At 42.1% G+C, this 24,166-nt stretch overlaps 1 protein-coding gene across 9 annotated transcripts in view; it reads left to right on the top strand.

Annotated features, from left to right (window-relative positions):
* bltp1 (bridge-like lipid transfer protein family member 1) overlaps nt 1-24,166 on the top strand; it is a 79,930-nt gene that overhangs the window by 41,497 nt on the left and 14,267 nt on the right. For 2 of the 9 annotated variants that reach the window (XM_085391728.1, XM_085391727.1), the window contains exons 48-78: nt 90-675; nt 1,442-1,640; nt 2,053-2,316; nt 2,505-2,598; nt 4,440-4,646; nt 5,715-5,950; nt 6,083-6,333; nt 6,466-6,571; nt 7,109-7,206; nt 7,338-7,526; nt 7,780-7,948; nt 8,975-9,186; nt 10,158-10,241; nt 11,489-11,687; nt 11,870-11,929; nt 12,095-12,321; nt 13,271-13,438; nt 13,914-14,044; nt 14,130-14,253; nt 14,399-14,511; nt 14,990-15,083; nt 15,381-15,434; nt 19,041-19,303; nt 19,449-19,664; nt 19,871-20,051; nt 20,136-20,325; nt 20,683-20,844; nt 20,940-21,079; nt 21,289-21,484; nt 21,918-22,118; nt 22,268-22,444. In XM_085391728.1, the coding sequence (XP_085247854.1) occupies nt 90-675; nt 1,442-1,640; nt 2,053-2,316; nt 2,505-2,598; nt 4,440-4,646; nt 5,715-5,950; nt 6,083-6,333; nt 6,466-6,571; nt 7,109-7,206; nt 7,338-7,526; nt 7,780-7,948; nt 8,975-9,186; nt 10,158-10,241; nt 11,489-11,687; nt 11,870-11,929; nt 12,095-12,321; nt 13,271-13,438; nt 13,914-14,044; nt 14,130-14,253; nt 14,399-14,511; nt 14,990-15,083; nt 15,381-15,434; nt 19,041-19,303; nt 19,449-19,664; nt 19,871-20,051; nt 20,136-20,325; nt 20,683-20,844; nt 20,940-21,079; nt 21,289-21,484; nt 21,918-22,118; nt 22,268-22,444 (5,591 nt within the window). The remainder of the gene's footprint in view (nt 1-89; nt 676-1,441; nt 1,641-2,052; nt 2,317-2,504; nt 2,599-4,439; nt 4,647-5,714; nt 5,951-6,082; nt 6,334-6,465; nt 6,572-7,108; nt 7,207-7,337; nt 7,527-7,779; nt 7,949-8,974; nt 9,187-10,157; nt 10,242-11,488; nt 11,688-11,869; nt 11,930-12,094; nt 12,322-13,270; nt 13,439-13,913; nt 14,045-14,129; nt 14,254-14,398; nt 14,512-14,989; nt 15,084-15,380; nt 15,435-19,040; nt 19,304-19,448; nt 19,665-19,870; nt 20,052-20,135; nt 20,326-20,682; nt 20,845-20,939; nt 21,080-21,288; nt 21,485-21,917; nt 22,119-22,267; nt 22,445-24,166) is intronic. The other 7 variants (XM_085391731.1, XM_085391730.1, XM_085391732.1 and 4 more) reach the window with 7 other exon arrangements.

Here is a 24,166-nt window from a genome sequence, read left to right as displayed (position 1 = left end):
CCTGCTTTTTGGCTTTTTGAAGCCTTTTTCCTTGGTTTCTTCTCTTAATGAAATTATCTGCTAACCCTTTGTGCTTCTTCTATATTAAGGCAAGGCATGGTGAACCTGCCTCCCCTTGAGTTCAAGCCAGCGTTGCTGATTGAGACTTTCAGTGTGAATGCCGTGGTGATGGAGAAGTCAACCAGCGCTCCTCAGGGCCCCACCGCAGCCCCGCTCTCCTTCCACGACCTCAACCGCCGCCACTACAATACATTCCACTGTGACTTCACTACAGCCTGCCAGGCCATCAGCCAGCGCGTCGACATGGCCCTGGTGCGCCTCATCCACCAGTTCAGCACCATGATCGATGATATCAAGGCCACGCAGACCGACATCAAGCTGAGCCGCTACACCGCCGGCTCGGCCTCCCCGACACCCACCTTCAAGGCCCGGCCGTATCGCCACTTCAGGTCGTCGGACTTCAGCCGCAGCTCCCGTGGAAGCCTGAATGGGGCGGGCCGCAGCGGAACCCAGACTCTGAAGAGCAAGAGAGGAGTGGGTGGAGGATCAGGAGGGGGAGCCGCAAATGCTGGTGGTTTACCTCCAAACGGACCTCCATCAGGCATGGACACGCTGGGAAGAAGGGAACCGAGAGGACGCAGCTCCCTCGGACGCTCAGAAAGACGCACCTCCAAGGTAACGATGATCATGACAGGACAAGATGGGATGGGATGGGACACAATGGATAGAAAGTAATGTGTATATTTTGAGGAGCCAAACATAATGAAGACTTTGCGCAGTAACTGTAAATGGTTGTGATGAAATTAAATGAAAACCTCTTGTGCCTTTTCAACGGCTCTGTGAGGCGCACCTGTCCAGACCAGTAGAATCACTAAATTCACTCAGCAGCTGACATTTCCTCCACACAAACCCTAGAGGGAGCCAGAAGATTATAGGATTTTCTCAGAACAGACAGTAGTATCTTAAACACATCTGTGATGTTTCAGTAAGAAATATTTTTTTGTTTTCAAAAAAACAAAAAAGTTTTTAACTTTAGAAATCTTCTTGCAAACATGTTTGACTTGGTGAAAGTTCTTTTGTTTCAGAAGTTGGAATATGAGCTTTGAAGTTTGAGGCACTAAGCACTTTTTAAATGAGATTTTTATTAAAGTAAATGATGTATGAGATACATTTGAAGTATTTTCCACTCTTGGGGAACTCTCCTGAAATAACTGAGTCACCTCCCTGACACTTATTTCACAAGTGTCTGTTTTTAGCTTTCATTAAGTGGCTCTGTCGTGACAGCTTACTGCATCATAACTATACTGTCAGAGTAAACAACGGGGTAATAAAATAAGGAATGAGTCAGCAGGCCTGTTTATTTACCCTTCAGCCCCACGATGCATATTGTGGCACGTCTACTTTCTGTTTCATAATCTGGAATATTGCGTAATGCCCTCAGGTGTCACGGAAAGGGTCCCGTGACGTGGCCGACCACATGGCGATCCAGATGGATGACTCGGACTCCATCACAGTGTCAGAGCAGAGCGAGCCATCAGCAGAATGTTGGCAGAACATGTACAAGCTGCTCAACTTCTACTCCCTCATCTCCGATCCCACTGGCATCCTGGAGAAAAGCTCCCCGGAGAACTGCCTTTCAGGTGGAAAAAAGCTTCCAGCACACATCCAATTCCACATTTCAGTTGTTTAGCTTAACTGTGTCTTTTTCATTATGCTTTACTCTTCGCTTTATTTTTAGAGGTTGTTACTGTCTTATAATCTGCACACTATGCTCTGCAAATCTGACTGACTTCCTTCATGATCACTGTTTTATAAACACCTTTTCATTCATTTCTCCTGTTTGTGACACGCCTATTTCAGTTTATCCTACTAGAATATTTTACTGCTGTAACAGAGGAGGCTATGAAGTAGTGACCATTCCTTCGGAGTGGGAGGATAAACTTTCCCAATTTAATAAAAAAAAAAAAAAAAGTGGTGCATCTGTCATCACCGATTTTATAAGTGAAAGTACAGAAGCAGTTTTTAATGTAACGTGTAAATCTAAATTCACAGAGACGGGACGTCACACCTCAGAGCCGTTCTGTAAAGTGATATTTGAGAATGAGCAGCAGGACCCCAACACGCCCAGCAAGCCTCCCGGTGCGGGTGGAAGGCGACGCAGCCTTGTGAGCTCCGAGCCTCAGCACGTCACGCTCATCGTGTTCGGCATCGGCATGGTGAACCGCACACACCTGGAGGCGGACATCGGCGGGCTGACCATGGAAGCAGAACTGAAGAAGATACATGGAAGTTTCACCCTGAAGGAGAAGATGAAAGGTTAGGCAGGGATTTTGACAGAGATAATGATTTTTTCCATCTTTTTTTATGGTAGGAAAGATCCGATATGAAACTTTAGAAAGTCCCAAAGTAGATCGATGCAGGTGTGCAAAAAAAGGGAAGTTCCTGGTCAGTAGAAGTTTGGTTTGTTTGATCTGATCTCTTTTTTGGTGTTGTTGTGCCTGCAGATATTCTGCACCAGAAAATGACAGAGACGTGCGCATCGGCTCACATAGGAGGGGTAAACATCGTTCTGCTGGAGGGGATAACTCCTGACATTCAGTACGTGCAAACTCTCCTTCTGTTCAGCCTGTCGATTAAATATTTTAGCAGCTATTTAAAAAGAAACCAAGCGTTTTAATCGAAGTGCTTTGTTCCTGTCTGATCTTAACTGTATTGATCCTCACTCTCTCTCATTGTAATGTTTTTTTTTTTTCTTTTTTAATAATTCAGCAGGTGGTAGTGTTTTTCTTTTCTATTAGTTTGAATGTTTTCTTTAAAAATGTGTCGTTTTTTTAAATTCTTAATCACAATTTTGTAAAGTGAACAACTTTTGCAAAATGTACTCTTATCAAAACAGTTGATTGAGTGTTTAAGTATAAACTCCATAAACACCTTTAAAAGCCCTCTAAAACATGGTTGTGTTAGTGCTCAGTGAGAACTATTTACAGGCTCCTGTCCAGCCAGTTAATTTTATTATGTTTTCTTTTTACTGCAAGCAATTTCCTCAAAAGGTAGCCAACCTAATCAGGTTGCAAGCCTTGTATTTATGCTTTTAGACAGGCCAGTGTGTCTCCACACTGTTTTGATTCAGTTTATTACATAAATAGATGGCTTACTTAAGAAATCCTCCCACTGTGAAAATAAAACTGAGACCTAATACTGTTTCCATAATGTACCTGCACACTCTGCCTGTTTTTAAATTTATGTGGCCAAGACAGTAGCATTCTCGAGTTGTTACTGTGATTGCTTATTTTGGCTCTTGTCCTTTTGACTCAAGCAAAAACAGTGTGCGAAGACAGCAGGTCCCAGTGCAGAAGTAAAACAAAACAATGGTGTCTGACATATCAGTGGCTTGTCAGAAGTTGTTGTTTTAGTGTTGCCTCCTAGATGCAGTTTAATTACGAGTATGTTCAGCTGTGGTTCTCTGAGCTGCCTGAGCTCATCTTTGTGTTTTAACTGCTTTGTTAATCCAGAGCCTTATCATAAATAACGTCTGAACTTCTAAAACATTTTAACAGTACATTTAATGTGAAAAATTGCTCTGACCTTCAAGTTTCTCAAATTATTTTACACTTTCTTCTTCTTCTTCTTCTTTTTAATTTGCTTTCTCTTCCAACTACTTGCCTAGACTGGAGGATTTCCCAACATCTCCCACCAGCACTGCTAAACAAGAGTTTCTGTATGTTTATGCTGCATTTTAGGGGACTCATTAAACCAAAAGCATAACTTCCTTAAATGTACATCCATCATTTGTTTCAGTCATCTGTTTACCACATCTGTTTTCAGTGAGCATTTACAATGATCTGTCCCCATTAAGTTTGTGTAAATGAAGCAACTGCCACCTGTGGATTATTGTTGCTGACTTTTTTTCTTCTTCCCCAAAACATAAAATCATCTGATTTCTTTCTCATCTCACTTTTTTTCTTATAAAATGTCAGAAAAATAAAAGCGAGTCAGTGCAGTATCTCTTTGTACCAGTGAGAAGCAGAAAAACTAAATATTTGAGACGCTGAAGCCAAAAAATGGTGTCTCATTATCTATTCAACTTTCTTGTATTTGTTTACAGCATCCATGTTCTCTTCTAATGTCATCAATCTGATAAAAATCTGCAGTCTATTAATATTTAGTCGACACGATATCATTTTCCTTTAGCTGAGCCAGCCAGGCTTGCAGACCGTACATTCTTTGTTATTCATTCATAGCGTCACTACCATAACCGCTCATTACGTCCCTAAAAAAAACAAAAACCAAAAATGCACACACAAATAATTGCAGTCCTGAATTTGCATGGTGTTTCACTGTTTGGTGTCTAACCCCACCTTCATTCATAAGTCTACGTCTTCTCTATGATTGAGTTTTTTTTGCTCCGCTGCTTATTCCGGCTTCCTCTGTGTTTACAGAACGGTGGTCAAATGCAACATCGCCAAGTCTCAGGCCTTGTACAGCGCCCAGCGGGGTCTGAAGACCAACAACGCTGCTGTCTTCAAAGTGGGGGCCATCATGATCAACATTCCCCAACACCCGGCTACGCTGCACAGTATGATGGTCCGCAGCTCCCATCAGCTCTCCAAGCAAATCTCCGACCTCATCCGCCAGCCTTCTAATGCGTACGTCTGCTTCACCTATTCAGCTTTTCTCACAGCTTTTTTTTCCTCCCCACTTCAAAGTAATCAATTTCAAAATGTGCTCAACTTGAAACCATAAATGAATCCACCATCCAACACGTGCTGTCTCTGAAGTGTAATGTTTACTCATTCAGTTCGTAATGTCTACTAAACAGACACGTTACTACAGCAGGTCCACACTGTCGCCCGCCTTTAAAACCTGTGTGTGGTCTGTTTCCATGGTAATATGCTGAATTATGTTAATATATTTATAGAGTTGTAGGTGTGCTTTGGGTATTAAAGAACTTGTCTATAATTTGATTTTCGCTGGAATGGAAGTCAGTATCTGCAGAGTTGTGAAAAATAACACACACATAACTGAATCAAAGCATTAGCAGTGACTTTTCCATGTGCAGCTTCCTTCAACGCAGTTTACCTCATAAGGCTGGGTGGATAAATCGGAGGCGCTGCTTCCCAAATCCAGTCCAGACATTAACATATTACATCATCGCTTGAACATGTAACTATGTAGCACTTTTCTAGTCTCACTGACCAATCAGTGATTTCCACACACATTTATAAAACACTTTACTTTCTACTTAAGCACTGTATCTACCCACACACTGGCGGCCAATTTAGAATCATCAGTTTAATTAACATGGACATTTCTGACTGTGGGAGGAAACCCACACAGCCAGCCACCCTCCTGACAACACAGCACACATAATAATAAACATAAACTCTATCAGTATTCCACTTTTGAACAAAGTCTCATCCTATGGAAGTAATTAAATCATCTGAAAGAAAAACAGAAATATTAACAAGAGGAGATTATAAAAAGAATCAAACACGGTATTGGGGAACAAGGCGGCATTTATAAACACATAGCAAACATTCATTAACGGCTCGCAGTAAAAGAACGTTTAAGAAGGGATTTAAAAGGCGGTAAAGAAGTTGATGGATGTAAGTGGGATTAAGGCTATGTAATACTTTAAAAGCCAAAGTTGCGGCTAAAGTAGAAAGTCATGCAATCCTGACCTCATGAGTAATTGTTTTTATGTTTTTTAACAGCCAACCTCCTAATAGGGAGGACACCCCCACCCCGCAACCCTCTGACAAAGCATCCAGCATCAACCAGACCCCTGTCGAGGCCAACGAGTTCCCTCAGCTTCCCGAAGGCCTGGAGAAGAAGCCCATTGTCCTCAAGTTCAGCGCCATGATGGATGGCATCACCATTGGCGCAGCCCTGCTCCCATCACTGAAAGCAGAGTACAAGATGGGCCGCATGAAGAGCCACGGCATGACGGGTGTGTGAAAATATATCTGATACAAACTTCTGCAATATTTATTTAAAATAATCGTTTTCCTCCCAGCCTTTTGTACCAATTTGCTGAGGTTAATGAGTCATGATATTCCTTCTCTCACCAACTTGTCTTTAGGAGCACAAACCAGTTTCACGTTTGAGTTGCCGAACCACAAACTTTGCTTCCAATCAAAAGTGTCCCCGGTGGACATGTCCCAGCACACTATGTCGCCATCAGCCAGCCTCACGCTGCCGCCGGTTACAATGTCGGGAGAGTACATCATGGAGGATCACGATAGTCACTCAGACCAGGGCTGGGCACCAGACGACTTCCCAGCAAAACAAGGAAACTACCTGCAGGGCAACTACCTGCGATGTGTAGCTGAGGTAAAAAAGTTATAGCAGCAGGTGCTTTAAGTAAAGGCCTGTTGATTTACAATCTGCATTTTAAATCTTTAAAGTTTTGTTATTTGTAACATCTAACTGATCTTTGTGTTCACTGTCCTCTCTCGTGCACAGATTGGCTCTTTTGAGCACAACCTGACCACAGACCTGCTCAACCACCTGGTCTTTCTGCAGAAGGTTTTCATGAAGGAAGTGAACGAGGTCATTCAGAAAGTGTCAGGTAATGTAACGTAAACCTTCTGGTTTTTCATTATTATTCTAATTATTATCTTTTACATTTTTAGAGACTTACCAGAATCACAAACACGTTACAGTACTGTATCCTCTATGTGCTGCTGCAGCAGCCGAGCTTTCCTCTTGGATCAATAAAGTTAATCTAATCTCAGACATCTGGCTTTTCCCCACAGCATTCTGTATCCTACAGCTGCTGCTTAAGTTGCTAAAAAATCGTTTTTCCTCAAATATCAATGCCCGATGCACTGCTACAAATCCACCCTTGTTTATTTCCACATTATTGATAGTATTTTGTTAAGCTCACCAAGCTTGATAGTAGTAGTGGTAGTTTTTTTTTTTTTTTTTTTTGCCATTTTAGAGAAAAGAATAACGGAGGCGCACATTAAAGAGGAAAAGCTGCAATTGAAGACTACAGCAGATTAATACTTGCACATCTGCCTCCGGTCCACATTGCCACAATTCAGCTATGTTTTATCCAGCTTGTGTGTGACCTGTAAGGTGTGTGTGTGTTCTGTTCTGCCAGGAGGAGAACAACCCATCCCACTCTGGAATGAGCACGACACCTCAACAGATGCAGACAAACCCAAAATCCTGCTTTATTCTCTCAGCCTCAGGTTCAAGGTATCTGATGTTCAGTTTGTTTCAGAAATGCAAAATTATTCTCTTTGGGAGAAGCTTTGTGTTGTTTTGAAGGGATGAAACCAGTTCAAGTTTTCTCTGTGGAGATTTTATTGTTGTCTTCGTGTTCACAGGGAATCCAGATGACAGCAACCACTCCCTCCATGCGAGCCGTGCGCTTTGAGACGGGCCTGATTGAGCTCGAGCTGTCCAACAGAATCCAGTGCAAGGCTCAGGCTGGAGGCAGCAGCAGTTACCTGAAACTCTTTGGAAAATGTCAAGTTGACCTCAACCTAGCCCTTGGACAGATTGTCAAGCACCAGGTACAAATGAAATCCTGCACGTATTCTCAAGCAGTTCGTCTTACTCAGCATACAGACACAGAATCCTCACTTCTTAACAGGTCCCGTTCATCCCGTGCTTTATCGTATCAGATGAAGTCAATTCAATTCAATTCAATTTTATTTATATAGCACTAAATCACAACAACAGTCGCCTCAAGACGCTTTATATTGTACAGTAGATCCTACGATAATAGATGACTATTTGATTCCTTTTCTCACTTTCACTTTAAAGGTGTATGAAGAAGCTGGCTCGGATTTCCACCAAGTGGCATACTTCCAAACTCGGATTGGTCTGCGGAATGCTCTGCAGGAGGAAATCAGTGGATCCACTGACAAAGAGGCTGTTCTCATCACCCTCAACAGGCCAGTGGTTTTCGCTCAGCCCGTGGCATTCGACAGAGGTTAGGATTCCTTTTTTTTTCTATCTTTGGTGTATAGGTCTTTTAAAACATGGGCTGCATGATATTTAATCTGTGTTTAAAGGTGATGATTTTTCTGACGTTCAAAGTTTCTCACAGCTTTCTTGACTGAAGCAGGATCAGAAGCCTCATTATGTACAATGCAGTACAGCGGGTGATACGTTATCCTTGAAGTCAGACTTTTCTTAACGTGGCAGCTTTATTGTTAAAGTTACTTTGGTAATTAGAGTGGGCATGTCCTTTATGAAAGTGTGTGTGTGTGTGTGTGTACACGTGTAATAAAGTTTAGTAAATGGATGTGACAGCTTAAAAGCTGTGACTATGTGAGGAAAGAACACAATGTAATGTGTTGTTGGATCCTTATCAAACCTGTCTGGGATAATTTGTTCCAAGTGATTACGTTTTTGCTTCTTTTCCATGTGTTTAAAAGTTGCTGCTACTAACTGATGTTGCAGTTAATGTAATAAACTCAAAACATCTACAGCTGGAAGCACCTGCTGAACTTCAGCTTCTGTTAACATTTTGTCAAACTCCCATTATACATTATTCATTGTTAGTGTGTCTGAATAATCTGACCCATCAAACACTTTGTAGAAATTTTAGAAACATGTCTGTCTGTTAAGATGACTCCGTCAGTCTTACTTAGTCTGGTTTAATAAGACTCAGACATGTAGCTGACATATTTAGGTGACATTACTGGAGAAAGACTTTCTGTTCCTATTAATGTTGTTGGGTAACACTGAACAATCAACAGTATAAAGTATAGGTTTTAATGTTTTTATACTGTGTAACATTATTTCACACTTTGATGCCAATTCCAACACTGGTGGGTAAAGTGGGATGGGTGTGTGATTTTATTTAAGCTCTGGGAAAAACAGATTTTCCTTATTTAGATCCATATTTGGAGTTTTTGGTTCTTTAGCATCTCAAAATTTGATATAAATTACTTAAATGACATGTTAGATCTTATTTAATGTTTATTCATCCCACCACTGTGCTCTTCTGCAGCTGTGCTCTTCTGGCTAAACTACAAAGCTGCATATGACAACTGGAATGAGCAGCGTATGGCCCTCAACAAGGACATTCACGTGGCCACAAAAGAAGTGGTGGATAAGCTGCCAGGCATTCAACAGACCTCCGCCCAGGCATTCAGCACCCTCTTTCTGCAACTGACAGTCAATGACCTGGGTATTTGCCTGCCAATTACCAACACATCTCAGGTAATATGCTATGACTGAGTCTCCCAAGTGTCATTGGTCAGTCCCTTTGAGCGTTAGATTGTTTTCTTATAAATAATCTTATATATTTTTAAGTTCGGTTTAGGATATAAAGTGCACAACTTATTTTGTTTTGTAAAAGTTTTAATATATGCTGACTTGAAATACACACTTTGAAAAGTTATAAAAAACAAAAATCCCCAACAAGGTGCTCTGCTTGTGGCTCTATGGCTTGCTTCCATCACTGCTGCTTTTTTCAGATCATCCAAATTTGAATGTACTGATGAATCTACTAGTATACTGATCGCTAGTAGATGCCACAATCTGCAGTAGTTTTCAACTACTACAAGTTTTGGAAGACATTGATTTCCTATGTCTGCAAATACTCACTCACCTAGTGTAGCAGTAGGTAAACTGGAAATGCAGACTGCTTGCCTTCAAAGTAAAACTAGTTTATGTTGAAACATGTTGGTTACAGTCATAAGACACTGTCTTTACTTTGAAGGCTGCTGATTCCACCAAGCAGCAGCCAGCAACTTGCAGCAAAAACACTTGCTAACTGGTTAGACAATCCACATTTTTCCCTGGCTTCGGGAGATTTCCAGCTCAACACCAACCAGTCTGCAGGCATGTGAGACTGATGCCAAACTAACAGCCTTAAGAACTGTTCAGTGATGTTGAGCTACTCTTATCAGATCTTATGTCAGTGCCTCCTCAACAATTGCTGTAAATCTGTATACAGTCCCAACAGACAGGCTTCCTCACAGTTACTTTAAGTCAACATGTGCATGTGCATATTGGGTGTCCTATTTTTTTTTTTTTTTTTTTTTTTTTTTCTTTCTCTTTTTTTTGGAAGTGTGTCCTATATTTTACTGTACTCATTCATCATAGTTTGAATTATCCTTATTCTACTTTGCATGCTAGGATTGGAAAGATTTCAGATGCAGACAGTTATGTTACACTTATTTCCATAGAGAGGACAAGAACCAGTTACGGAGGGCACAAACTCTGAAGCTGGGGCCAGCTCTTCAGCAGGCCAGCAAAGAAATGCACGAAAAGTAACCAAAAGTTTATTACATCTCTTGGGATGGCTTGGTGTGAGGTGTTGACTGATACTGAGTGACGCTCTTCTATAAAACCTGTCACACTGCAGTATACTGCATCATAGGTGCTTTGTGGTTTAAAAAAAAAAAAAGCTTCTCTAACGGCGGCATAACAAGTAGTGAAGCTCAGGCTGGTGTTTGAGGTGTGTTTTCATAATAAAAGTTATGCCTGTTGGTATCCAGAGTATTGATTATGTGAGTGCTTTTAAGTTATGTACGTTTCTATATGCGAGACTAGATTAAGAATATAGTTAGGTGCAGTGTTGCACATGGTGGGCTCTCTCTACGCTTGTATGCATGTGGTATTTTGCATTGGCTTATATCTGGGATCTTGTAATAGCTGCCCCAAAATTGTGGTCTGATTATTTTCATCCAGCTGATTGAAATGGGCTAGTAAATAGTTCAGATACAGATATATGTATTTTCCTAATGATAATGATCAGACTGCTATTCTGGGACTAATGTCAGGTTAATCAAATTCATGTAATTTGGATGTGTGGGTTTCTGTTTGTTTGTTTTTTCTTCTTTAATCACTGATTTTCTGCATTTGAACTTGAAATGTACTGAAGAGCTTGGTAACACTTCACTCAGAGATAGATTTATGTCAGTAGCACTTAAACTTGTTCCCTCGAAGGTTTTAAAGTGGACCTGTCTTGTTAAGCTTTTGACTTATTTTCAGGTGGACTTGAATATTAAACATGCTAAAATAACAAACAAAAAAGTTTCAGACCTTTTGGATCTTTATGATGCCCAGTCTTTACGATACACAGTTCTGGCTCCACTCTTTCACCTGCCATTCAAACCTTCCGTTGGTGAGTTTTAGGCCATAAGAATAAAGATGCATTAAAGAGACGGTGCAAAGGGTGTTAAACCAGCTTGTGTGTGGAGACAGACTATACAGAGGCCAGAAAGATGTAAAAAGGATTATTTGTTTTGTACCGTGAATCATGTATAATCTAGAGTCCAAGCTAAAATGTTTAGAGCTGGAAATAAGCATAGCAAATCCCCTTTAATGTGCAATAATTTGCCATTGTGCTATTGTTCTTAATATTTGGTTAAGTTGATGACAGCTGTACAGAATGAAGTGTTGCCAACGCTTCCTTTTCCAAACAAATGGAGGTGGTTTGCCTTTCCTTGTACTCTCCCCCCTTCTCCTCTCTCCCTTGAGGCCAGAGTAACCTTTCTCCCTGCCATTCCACCAGGCCAATCACAGCATAGATTTTGACACGGGCTCTGCGCTGGTCCTGACCATCGAGAGCACACTGATCACCGCCTGCTCCTCCGAGTCCCTGGTGAGTAAAGGACACTTCAAAAATTTCTGCATCCGCTTTGCCGAGGGCTTCGAGACCTCCTGGGACGACTGGAAGCCTGAAGTCCGGGGAGACATCGTCATGAATGCTTGTGAGTGACACAGTTTATGCAAATGTTTTTATCTAAGTGTTGCAGAAAGCCATTTCAAATACAAATTCTGTACTGTGTGAGCCCGTTCACATTTGATTTGTGAGCTAGTGGGTAGAAGAAGACTGTCAGTGTGTCTCTATAGAGATCATGAAAGATATTTGTTTGTATGTACTTGTGTGCAGGTGTAGTCCCTGACGGTACATATGAAGTGTGTTCCAGGACTACAGGGCAGCCCTCTGCAGGCAAGTTCTTTTAACTGTGCTCTGGTCTATTAAATATAGATCACACCCTAGAGCTGCACAATGATATTGAGACTGTATGGAAAATTTTATTATTTATTGCATTAATTTTCCCAACATCATCCACTGTTTTCCCTCTCACTCCTGGCTTCCTTTTCACCAAAACAGAAAGCAGCAGCGCTGGTACCTGGACTCTCAATGTGCTTTGGAAGATGTGTGGAATCGCCGTTCACATGGACCCCAATATCGGCAAGCGCCTCAACGCTCTGGGCAACACGCTGACGTCCCTGACGGGCGAGGAGGACATAGACGACATCGCCGATCTGAACTCTGTGAACATGGCAGACCTTTCAGATGAGGACGAAACCGACTCCATGTCACCCACCACGCACATGGTCAGACACCGCTCAGTTCGTTTTTTATTACAGTTTAGTTTGAATTCGGAAGATTGCTAAAGAGTAATTGTGTATTTCCGCCACAGCTGGATTCAGTCGTTCTTTCACAGCCTGACTTTAACGAGACCCGAGCAGCTGTTGCATCAGTCAGATCAGATGGTCTCCTTTAGAAGTTAGAAAGTTCTCAAGAAATATCTAAAAATATATATTTCCAGTGTTGAAAGTTGTGAAAAGAAAAACTCTAAACTGAAGTGGGAATATTCAGCTGTTGAGTTTACTGCCAGTCAGTATTGCAGGTTCAGAAGAAGAAGTTCAACATTTAGGGAAATGCATCTATTCTCTTATTTTGCAGCTGGTAATATGAGAAGATAAGTACCACTGTGGTGTATGTAAATTAGATAACAGCAGCAGCTGTTACCTTAGTTTGATGCAAAGACTGAAAACAGGGAATGTGTTGATAACTAAAGCTGCCTCTAAAACAAATTGGTTTGGGTTGTCTGGGGGGCTGTTATGAGTTTCTGCTGATTTCCAGCAGCCTCACAAGATTGAGGTCACAGCTCCCAGCTAAGAAACACCCAGGCACGTAACCCCTCAGTAAAACAGCAAATTGCTGTTTTTTCTCCTCTTTGGTTTTTGCACAGATTAAACAAACTGATAAAATGTGTTAGTTTGGGTTCTTTAGGACTGCCTATATTCTCCTTCACTAAGCTAACCAGCTGCTGTTCATTGTGGTGTCACAGGTAAGCTCTACGATATCTTCTCATCGTGCTGTCGACAGGATAGTGTTTGTGGATTTCTAAAATGTTGAACTATTCCTTTAATAATGCATCAGTCCGTTTGAACAAATCCTACCTGGCTTGCATTTAAAAAAAAAAAAAAGCTTCAGAAGGCAAAGTCTGACCCAGGCTGTTCCACCTTTCCATTCACCTGTCCCTGCTGTTATTTACAGACTCCAGAGTTCAGCCCTCGGCTGACCTTAAGGAAGCGTCTGGTAAACCACATCCTGGGCCTCAGCCCCAGGCCTCAGAGCATATCTGTCCCCATCGACTACTTAAACTGTGCATCTCCTTGCCTACCAGGCAGTGGCAGAACCCAAAGACCCCTCTCCTGGGCTTGTGTATGTAGCCGCCCGCAGTGTTAAACTTTTCTCCAGGCTGGTTGAATCACTTACAAGGTCACATTTCAGGCACTTGCACTTAAGTGATGAAGGCTGTGGATTCCAAAATTCTGAGCTGTGTTATTTGCTTCCACTGCCCTCCTCATTAAGCTTCAATGATGGGTGAAAAGAAGTAGATTAGTGGCCCATAATTCCCTTTGGCAATAAAGCTTTGTTTCCTTCTTTCACTAGGAGTTGTGGTGGTGGTGGTGGTGTCTCTTATTTGTGACATGGCTCCTGGTGTGTGGATAATTCTACAGATAAACTTCTAATGATTGAATCACAAAAATGCACCTTTTAATCAGAAACTGGGACATCGGGACGATGGATTCTTATTGCACAATCTGTTGATCAGAAAGTTTGTCACAGTTGTCAGTCAGTTTAACCACATCTGTGTGTTTCCATGTGTGTTTGGTTTCCTGCTTTGGTGCAACAGGAGGCGGTTGACCCCAGAAGGCCCATGGTGTCAGGAAACCAGATAATTGATGCTCGTGGGAGGAAGTTCACAAAAAGGGTCATTGACATCCGAGAACTGAATGAGCAAGCCAAAGTCATCGATGACCTCAAGTAAGACTCCAGCTTTTTGTAACTGTTCTGTTTAAAGAGTTGCAACAACTAAGTGACTAGCCGTGTCCTCTTCTTACGAACGCAGGAAACTGGGGGCCAGCGAAGGAACCATCAATCAGGAGATTCAGCGCTATCAACAGCTGGAGTCTGTGGCCGTCAAAGACATCAGGAGAGATGTCAGAAAGAAGCTGCGTCGCTCCAGCATGAGGGTGAATCCCCCGTCTCTTTACCTTCCCCGAGTAGAAGTGCATTCGCCACAGCACCTTAACTTAAAATAGCATGAAATCATGCTAGGGTGTTAGTCATGTTTATCCTTTTATGGACCCGTTTGTAGCTGTGTTTGTTCTTTCCCAGGCGGCCTCTCTAAAGGATAAGTGGGGTCTTGGCTACAAACCAAGCTACAACCGCTCCAAAAGCATCTCAGCGGCAGCAGGCCGGCCACCTCTAAAAAGGATGGACAGACAAAGGTAACAAAGAAGGGCAGCAGGAGGCACCTTCCCTGGTATCAGATTATCATAGAAATGACACCATTAAGGGAGCTTCACTGTAAACAAACAGGACCATGTGACCTCTGTCTCACTTCTCTGCTGCTGCTGCTGCTGCTGCTGCCATTATGTTTTTCAAACATTTTCCCATTATCTTGCTGACAAAGAGGGACAGAGTGACTCACAAATTAGAATGTAGTGAAGAGGAAGTGCTCATTGCATTTTGTTTATAGTAATTATGCAGATTATCTCAGGATTAATGTAGTATTGATATTCAGGCAGTTCAGACCTTTCACAGGAGAAAAATATTTACTCTGGAGGGGTCAACAAATGCTCAACAATGACTTGAAATGAATCGTACTAATAACAGGCCGGGCTTTGACAAGTGTTGGCTGATTAAATGCCATATGTTCTAAAACAAAATCAAATAAAAATGAGATCCTCACAATGTTGGCTTCAGTTCCAGAATCGGAGATGTGGATGCAGATTTCCCAGATATCCGTGTGGACGTGTCCTCTCCGGCACCACGGGTCACCTTCAACATCCAGGACACGGTAAGCCTGCCTTCTTCATGTGTCAGATATCCATTGCTGTAGCACATTAATAGATTGCATTGTACCTCTTAATTGATTTATTTATAAATTAAAGCATTTCCAAACAAATCAATATTCTGTTTTTTGTTTTTTTAGTTTTGTGCAATTTTATATGCGATCATCTGCATCTCATCCATCATTTACATGTTTGTTTGTTACCATAACTGATCTCTGTTACAGCTGATTTGTACAGTATGTTGCAGTAGAAACAGAGGGATGAACTCTTGTTTTAAAAATAACTCTTCTGTCCAATTAAAGATTAATAATCAGGCTTTGGAGTCTGCACCTGTCAGTCCAGGAGATATATTCAAGGTATATGGTCCAAGAATAAAATTTAAAAAATGAAAATACATAACCAACGCTGATCAAAAACTTCTGTTTCCTTCTCTCCTCTGTGATTACCTTGACAGTGCTGACAGGATTTTGAATATGCAAAATCAAAACAGGATGATAAGACGGGAACTTTCGGCTATATGCAGTAGACATTCATTTGCATAATAAGTTAGATTTTGATTTATTACTGGTGCATGAGGATCATCCGGATTTATAATAAAACCTACAGTGGGGCAAAAAAGTATTTAGTCAGCCACCGATTGTGCAAGTTCCCCCACTTAAAATGATGACAGAGGTCAGTAATTTGCACCAGAGGTACACTTCAACTGTGAGAGACAGAATGTGAAAAAAAAAATCCATGAATCCACATGGTAGGATTTGTAAAGAATTTATTCGTAAATTAGGGTGGAAAATAAGTATTTGGTCACCTCAAACAAGGAAAATCTCTGGCTCTCACAGACCTGTAACGTCTTCTGTAAGAAGCTTTTCTGTCCCCCACTCGTTACCTGTATGAATGGCACCTGTTTGAACTCATCATCTGTATAAAAGACACCTGTCCACAGCCTCAAACAGTCAGACTCCAAACTCCGCCATGGCCAAGACCAAAGAGCTTTCGAAGGACACCAGGAAAAGTATTGTAGACCTGCACCAGACTGGGAAGAGTGAATCTACAATAGGCAAGCAGCTTGGTGTGAAAAAATCAACTGTGGGAGCAATCATCAGAAAATGGAAGACATACAAGACCACTGATAATCTCCCTCGATCTGGGGCTCCACGCAAGATCTCATCCCGTGGGGTCAAAATGATCATGAGAACGGTGAGCAAAGATCCCAGAACCACACGGGGGGACCTGGTGAATGACCTGCAGAGAGCAGGGACCAAAGTAACAAAGGTCACCATCAGTAACACACTACAACGGCAGGGAATCAAATCCCGCAGTGCCAGACGTGTTCCGCTGCTGAAGCCAGTGCATGTCCAGGCCCGTCTGAAGTTTGCCAGAGAGCACATGGATGATACAGCAGAGGATTGGGAGAATGTCATGTGGTCAGATGAAACCAAAGTAGAACTTTTTGGTATAAACTCAACTCGTCGTGTTTGGAGGAAGAAGAATACTGAGTTGCATCCCAAGAACACCATACCTACTGTGAAGCATGGGGGTGGAAACATCATGCTATGGGGCTGTTTTTCTGCCAAGGGGACAGGACGACTGATCCGTGTTAAGGACTGAATGAATGGGGCCATGTATCGTGAGATTTTGAGCCAAAACCTCCTTCCATCAGTGAGAACTTTGAAGATGAAACGAGGCTGGGTCTTGCAACATGACAATGATCCAAAACACACCGCCCGGGCAACAAAGGAGTGGCTCCTTAAGAAGCATTTGAAAGTCCTGGAGTGGCCTAGCCAGTCTCCAGACCTCAACCCCATAGAAAATCTGTGGCGGGAGTTGAAAGTCCGTGTTGCTCGGCGACAGCCCCAAAACATCACTGCTCTCGAGAAGATCTGCATGGAGGAATGGGCCAAAATACCAGCTACTGTGTGTGCAAACCTGGTAAAGACCTATAGTAAACATTTGACCTCTGTTATTGCCAACAAAGGTTATGTTACAAAGTATTGAGTTGTATTTTTGTTATTGACCAAATACTTATTTTCCACCCTGATTTACGAATAAATTCTTTACAAATCCTACCATGTGGATTCATGGATTTTTTTTTTCCACATTCTGTCTCTCACAGTTGAAGTGTACCTCTGGTGCAAATTACTGACCTCTGTCATCATTTTAAGTGGGGGAACTTGCACAATCGGTGGCTGACTAAATACTTTTTTGCCCCACTGTACTATTCCCTTAGCTGCTGAGTGTGAGAGTCAGCAATTCATCCCTGCTTTTATTTAGAATGACCTCAACCCAAGAAAGTTCTCAGAAAATCAATTGTTTGCAGAATAAAAACACTTTACAGTTGAATTGCTGCTTAATGAATTATAGTTTCACACCCCACACACACTCATCCTGTCTTGAAACTGCATAAAATAATCCAGCAGCTTTTTTCTTTTTTTTAACCTTAGTATATTGAGTGATTTCTAACAACTATGCATGGGTGGCCACTGAGTCACAGTCTGTCGGCTTTTGTTTGTCACAACAGCAGGTCCTTAATCGCCCCCAACAATACCAAAAACTTCACGAGGATAAAATAAATAATACGTTTAATATAAAGTCACCAGTTTACCTTTTAAAATGCCACAATCACAAATAATAACTCAGACATTCTGGGGAAAAGAATCCATTCTCTTTAACCCCACATCCCTGAAGCGGCATTTGTGGCTCATACTGTGAAGACGGCAGTCATGTGTGTTGAGGAGAATAATAACTATATAAGAAAACTTGCTTATTATTTGCGGGCGTGACTGCAAACATAAACTGCAAACAACTTTCATAACTGTGGCTCCCAAACCTTTTTCAGACAATCCTCTCTCTTCAGAAGCCACAAGAAAGTTCCCTCCCCCTACCCGACTGTTTTAATTACTTATTAACAATTTTTTTTAAAAAGTCCAAGTGAAATTTTAGGGTTAAACAGGTGGTCACAGGCATGTGTGAACGTCACATAATCCATCATAAAAGATGATTTTATTTAAAAAAAAATCATTTATTTTTACTTAATTTTAACAAAACCAAGAGATTGAAGTCTTATAATGAAATGGTGACCTTATTATGTAGTTGCCAAGCAACCTGTAGCCACTTAAAATATTCGTCAATAGCGTAATCAAAATTCCTTTGATGACATGAGTTATTTAATCTCCCAAAGGAGCTTTCGTTGGGTTTATTTGCTCAGCACTGTAACTGAATGGTGATGAATCTGTTGTGCAGTTGTGTTATTTTCTTGGTGAGTGTAAATCTTTCTCTTTTTTTTTTTTTCAATAAAATCATTAACGGTGAAATTGATAACAATAATCCTGATATTAATTAAAAAATTATAGTAATCTCTAACTCTTTGATGAAAGAACAAGACTTGCTCAATAAATCAATACCACATTCATATAAAACTCTATATTGTCCTATAAGGAGTATTTGTGTCGCAGATGGATTATTTCTAATTTAACTGATGCTCACCTCTGTCAGTGTGTTTGGGATCTGTTGACCCTACACAAATGGGCTTTGTCCCTGGCTGTCATAAGGATACTTCTACACTTTCTTGGGCATTTTTCTGTTGTCACCATCTTGAGACGGGGTATGTCATCTACTCATCCTCATCTTCTTCCTTTGTTTCAAGCTGTCATTCCTCTTCACAGAAAGTGCATGACCTCTGAGCTCCTCGGTGAACCGTTGCAGGCAGTAGTGTTCTGCCTCTGGACCTGCAGAAGTAAAAGATTAAATTTGATTTGAGGAGTAAACACAAATTTCAGAACTGATCAGTTAAACTAATTAATAAGGTCCAGTCTACAGAACACTACTTCCTTTTTTGGGTGGATTTCTGCTGAAGACATCAGCTCCAGCTCTCAGATTCCCTGGATCGATGTCTCCACGTAGGAACAAATTTAGACAGACATTAAACCATTTCCTGTGTGAGTTTGACCTTTTGTCCTTTTCTAAAGTTCCCTGAGGAGTCAGAGGGGGACCTGTCGACAGTCTCCATTGACGATTCATCCCATCCTCATCACCTCCATCTCCATCCCCTATCTGTTGTCGATGGTCATCACTCAGTTTTCAGTGCCCCCGCCACCCCTGCTGTCTTCTCACCCACACTTCCCTTCCAGCATGACGACATAAGGCGCGATGACCTGTCCTCTTCCTCCTCGGAAGACTCGGACAAGGACGACTTCGAGCATGACAGACAGCAGAGCTATCGAAGGCCTGTGTGAGTTTATTGCGTTTGTCAGTGCAGGCGTACTTGTTATGACAGTTAGGAAAAGAAAGCGCCATTAATTTCTTTTTTGTCTAAAAAAGAAAAGCTTTTCAATTTTCAGCATTCACTAAACGGTGCTGTCCTCCCTGATTCTCAGCCAAACGTCTCAGAGAAAGTCCTCGGGCTTTTCTGCTGTGAGTCAGTTGTTCAGTGAGCGCTGGCCAGGCACTCCTGCCAACCGCAGCTTCAGTGGCCCAACGACGGAAAGAAACATCGACTTTGAGCTGGATGTCCGTGTGGAAATCGACAGCGGGAAGTGCGTCCTTCACCCTACTACTCAACAGCCCGAGCACGAGGATGTTTCTTTGAGGAGGTGCAGTAAAAAGTTCATTTCTCAATCTGGGAAATGCAAACTCCTATTTAAAGTTGGTCTCACATTTCCTCCCAAATGTAGTATTAAGCATAGATTAAATCAGACTGTATATTAGCAGAAGTACCTGAACAGCTGTGATGATTTATCCTCACTGGACAGAAGAAATGAGACATTCTATATTCAGATCAGTAATTTGGGTTTTATAGGAGCTGTGAGCGCAGCCTCCGAAACCTGGACCAAGAATCTCCTCCCAAGAAGAAGAAGCTCCAGCCCAACTACCCCTCTTCCAGCCATCTCCTAGCTGGAAAGAAGTGTCCCTCCACTCTGCCGACCAAATCCAATGACTTGGAGACTACAGTTTTCTACATTCCAGGAGTGGACGTGAAGGTCAGATTCTCCTACATCATCCAAACTGCCAAGGGTTTCTTTTGTGCTTTAAATAATTATTTTTTCCTTTATTTTTCCCTGCAGTTGCACTACAACTCAAAGACCCTGAAGACGGAGTCACCCAACGCCTCGCGTGGATCCTCTCTCCCTCGCACTCTCTCCAAAGAGTCAAAGCTGTATGGTATGAAAGATAGCGGCCCTCCAAATCCTCCCAATGCTGTCCAAAGCAAGACTAACTCGCTCCTACCTCCCCCGCCCCCACCTATTCCATCAGGTACTGAGCATTCCCTCATTTAATTGCATGCCCTTCTACCATCCATAATCGCCGACACTAGAGTGCCACGCCTCTTCGATCCGATGATTTAAATCTACACGTGGACCGTCCAAATCAAATGCATGCGATTCCATCCCTTTTTATTTTTTTATTTTTTTAAAGGCATGGATCTAGAGGGCACCCTTTGATCAAACGGGTTCATGCATATTGATGCGCCCCACAGAGGGAGAGACTCAAAAAGACAGTTTAAAAGAACCTCTGTTAATATGATTCCAGTTTATTTGAAGTTCAAGAAACAAACTTCTGAAAGTGCTGTTAGAGTGTGGAGATGACTTTAACTTTCATGTGTCTTTGCAGCTAAAGGTAAGAGCAGTGGAGGGGTAAAGACGGCCAAGCTGTATGCCTGGGTGGCCCTCCAGACCCTGCCAGAGGAGATGGTGATCAGCCCCTGTCTGCTGGACTTTCTGGAAAAAGCACTTGAGACAATTCCTATCACTCCAGTGGACAGGAACTACACAGGTGTGTTTTTAAAACCAGTCCTTTGGGACAGTGTTCTTGGAGGAATTGTGTGTCTTGATATTCATAGTAAACTTCTTCTGATGCCTTTCCATCAGCTGTGGCATCCCAGGAGGAAGACATGGGTCAGTTTGATACAGTGGAACAGCTCGAGGAATCGACCACCTCCCTGGTTTCCTCTTCAACGTCGGCATACTCCTCCTTCCCCGTGGATGTGGTTGTCTACGTCAGAGTCCAGGTACTGATGAGCTGTCATTCGTGCAATTTCTTCAGAGCTGCTTTGGAATTTAAGTCGACTGTTTATATAAATAATAATTAATGTGTTACATGTAAGAAAAAACTAAAAGCACAAGGAAAGTATTATGACAAATAACAATTACAAGTCATAAATTTACACTAAAATGAGAATTTTAGTGTATGAAAACATCTACTGTCTTCTGTTTCCAGCCCTCTCAGATCCGCTTCAGCTGCCTGCCAATGTCCAGGGTGGAGTGTATGCTCAAACTGCCCTCGTTAGACCTGGTCTTCTCCTCTAACCGTGGAGAACTGGAGACCCCGACAGGAGCCCATGTGACAGACGGGTCACACCAGCCCTCCTCAACTCCACCCGGGCAGCATATCCCCAAACCACCTCCCAGCAAAGGTATCTAGAGCATGACTTCCCCGTTTATTTTGGCAGAATAATGGCGCTCTAATGTGTGCAGAGATACGTGAACGAAACAGTCTTTTAAAGTCTTTCGCACACCGTGAGAATATCTATTAGCTGCCACTCCATGGCATGTCTGAGCCCTGTGTGAGTTAATGTTGCTCGCAGCATGTTCTCCTGCATTCATTACTCTTCTCTCCAGTCTGTCTTTATGCCAGATGATGCATGTTAAGATGCATCTCAGGTCTTGGAAATCTGTGAGTCACTAAATGCACAGGTTTGATAGCTGGTAGCTCACTCCTTTCCATCCTGAAATTGTGTTAGTGCTAATGCATTAGAGGATGTTAGACTTATATATATCACAAGTGTATAGTGCTGTTAATGAGTGTGTGACTGGATGATTTCTTTTGTCTCTCCTGCCCCCTTCCAGCATCTCCGTTGTTGGGGAGCCCTCTGGGCAGAAGCCGTCACAGCAGCAGCCAGTCCGACCTCACCGGGCCCCCGAGTAACTCCTCGGGCCTCAGCTTTACAGCCTGCATGTCTGACTTCTCCCTCTACGTCTTCCACCCCTACGGCGCCGGAAAGCAGAAATCTGCAGTCACGGGGTTGCCTCCGGGCCAAGGGCCGTTAGGTATGCTAAACATTTGTGTTATTCTTATCTGTTAAAGATACAGGACTGCATTTTATCCACTAATAAATGCACCTCTTGTAGATAGGATTGATGTAAAACAATTACATGCCAGCTGATCCCATCACCCATATCTCCTCCCCCTCCCGAAGGTACCGTGGATGAGGAGTCGACTTCAGTGACAGGAAGGAAAGACTCTCTGAGCATCAACCTGGAGTTTGTGAAGGTCAGCTTATCGAGGATGAGGCGAACAGGAGGCCCCACTTTCATTGAGAGCTTTATTCCTCCTAAAGGGGGTAAAATGGACACCACCCTCATCAACATCTCAGGTACACGGTCGTCTCCAGAGAAAAACACCTGTCCATTAGACAGATAATAACAATATTGGGAAGTTGACACAATTCCTGCAAAAGTTGAGGTATATTTATCAAATATATGCTTTCTGTTATGCAGCACAAAGTTATACAAAGTAAAAAGTTGTCAGTTTATTTTTGGGTTTATAGAAGAGTTTGCAACAGCAAAGGAAGGTGTTTGTCAAAGTGCAATGTTCAGGGGGGGACTTGTTAAAAATGGATTTTAGGGCAGAATTATCAAAAGCTGATTTGACTTGTGATTATTTTCAGCATTTTTATGTTCTCATGACTGCCCACATAAATACACTGAGCCATTTTAAGATGGCTGCTGAGTCGTGAGGCCTGCTTCTTGAAGGACTTTGCTCCAGCATGGTGCTGTGTTGATTCTGCTTTGATACTGAACCACGCAGAGCTTTGAAGATCCATATCTTCATGTTGTATCTGTCGTCTGCTAACGTGGGGGGACTGTCAAATATACTGTATGTTGAACTACTGGAACTGAACACTGCTAAAGCTGAGGTTTGTGCTGTTGTCAGTCCTTTAGCTTAGTTATGGTGTATATATAGAACTGGTTTTGCTGTGTGTTTAAAAATGATTCACTCTTTGCACTCTGCTTTTCATCAGTGCTTCTTTTTTTTTTGTTACTTTTTAAGCCCCGATTTTCAGCCCATCACTTTTTCTTCTACGTCACAGTGTTGGCTTGTTAGAGGATGACGCACAAGCGAGTCAGTGTTGCTAATCCGCTGGTTAAAATTCCCACAATCCTTCTCTGTGCACAGGGAGAGTGGTAGGGAAATGAACACTGACGCGGACCATAAATCAGCTTTTAAGTGCATCACTTAAATTGCTTTTAAGGTAAAACATCAATCATGCAGTTGGGGGTGACATTTGGTAAGCAGCTGCAGTTTTTTAGAAGGGTTAACTAAACCTAAATTAAATTCTGAAAATAGGCGTAAGGCAAAGAATTTTAGTTAACTGGAATAAATCCGGTTGCATGTGTCAGCACGCACAGCCTGAGGAGTCCTGGGCAGATGTGCTTAACAAGACTGGGACTCAGTGTTTTTGTTGGCCATCCTTTCTGTGAACTGTCTCAAAGTTGTCCCAGCTCAGCAGGAACTTTCACAACATTGTGTTTTTTTGGAACTCCTGCATAGTGCTAAATATTTCATGTTCACTAAAAGTGGGAATCGAGAAGCTTGCCCCTTTCTTTCTCTCTGTAAAGCAGTCAGAAATACAGCCAGAGTATATGAAGTGGAAGTGACGTACAACAGATGCGAACCCTTTCAGAGAATCATCTTTAAGGGATATGAAACTCTGTGTTGAGTACTCAATCATATCAGCAGCACCGTGGGAATGTACTCCAGCACAGAAGCAGGCTGTTGTGACCCCAGCTCATCGGAGGGTAACTGCAGTAACACAAACAACCAGATGGAAACAGCTGAAGGCAAAAATGTTATCTTTTTATGAAAGTGATGAATACAAACAGTGAAGCCAAGCAAAGCACAAAGTAACAAAAGAAGTGGTGAAAGAGCCATGGGCAAATGGTGCTCGTCAGAACAAAGAAATAAAGGGCTCCGAACTTGAATTCCATTTAAAATTTACCAACTGATTAAAAAGAAAATTGGAAAAATAGCGAAAGAGCTTTACGCCATTAAACAGCCAGATTAAACCCAAACAGTTAGAACAAGCAACCTTTAC

This window comes from Rhamphochromis longiceps, linkage group LG19, assembly GCF_057381845.1.
Source record: "Rhamphochromis longiceps isolate RC_006_pf linkage group LG19, R_longiceps_female_GT1.1, whole genome shotgun sequence".
NCBI classification, from domain to species: domain Eukaryota; kingdom Metazoa; phylum Chordata; class Actinopteri; order Cichliformes; family Cichlidae; genus Rhamphochromis; species Rhamphochromis longiceps.
This window is presented reverse-complemented; position numbering and strand designations above follow the sequence as displayed.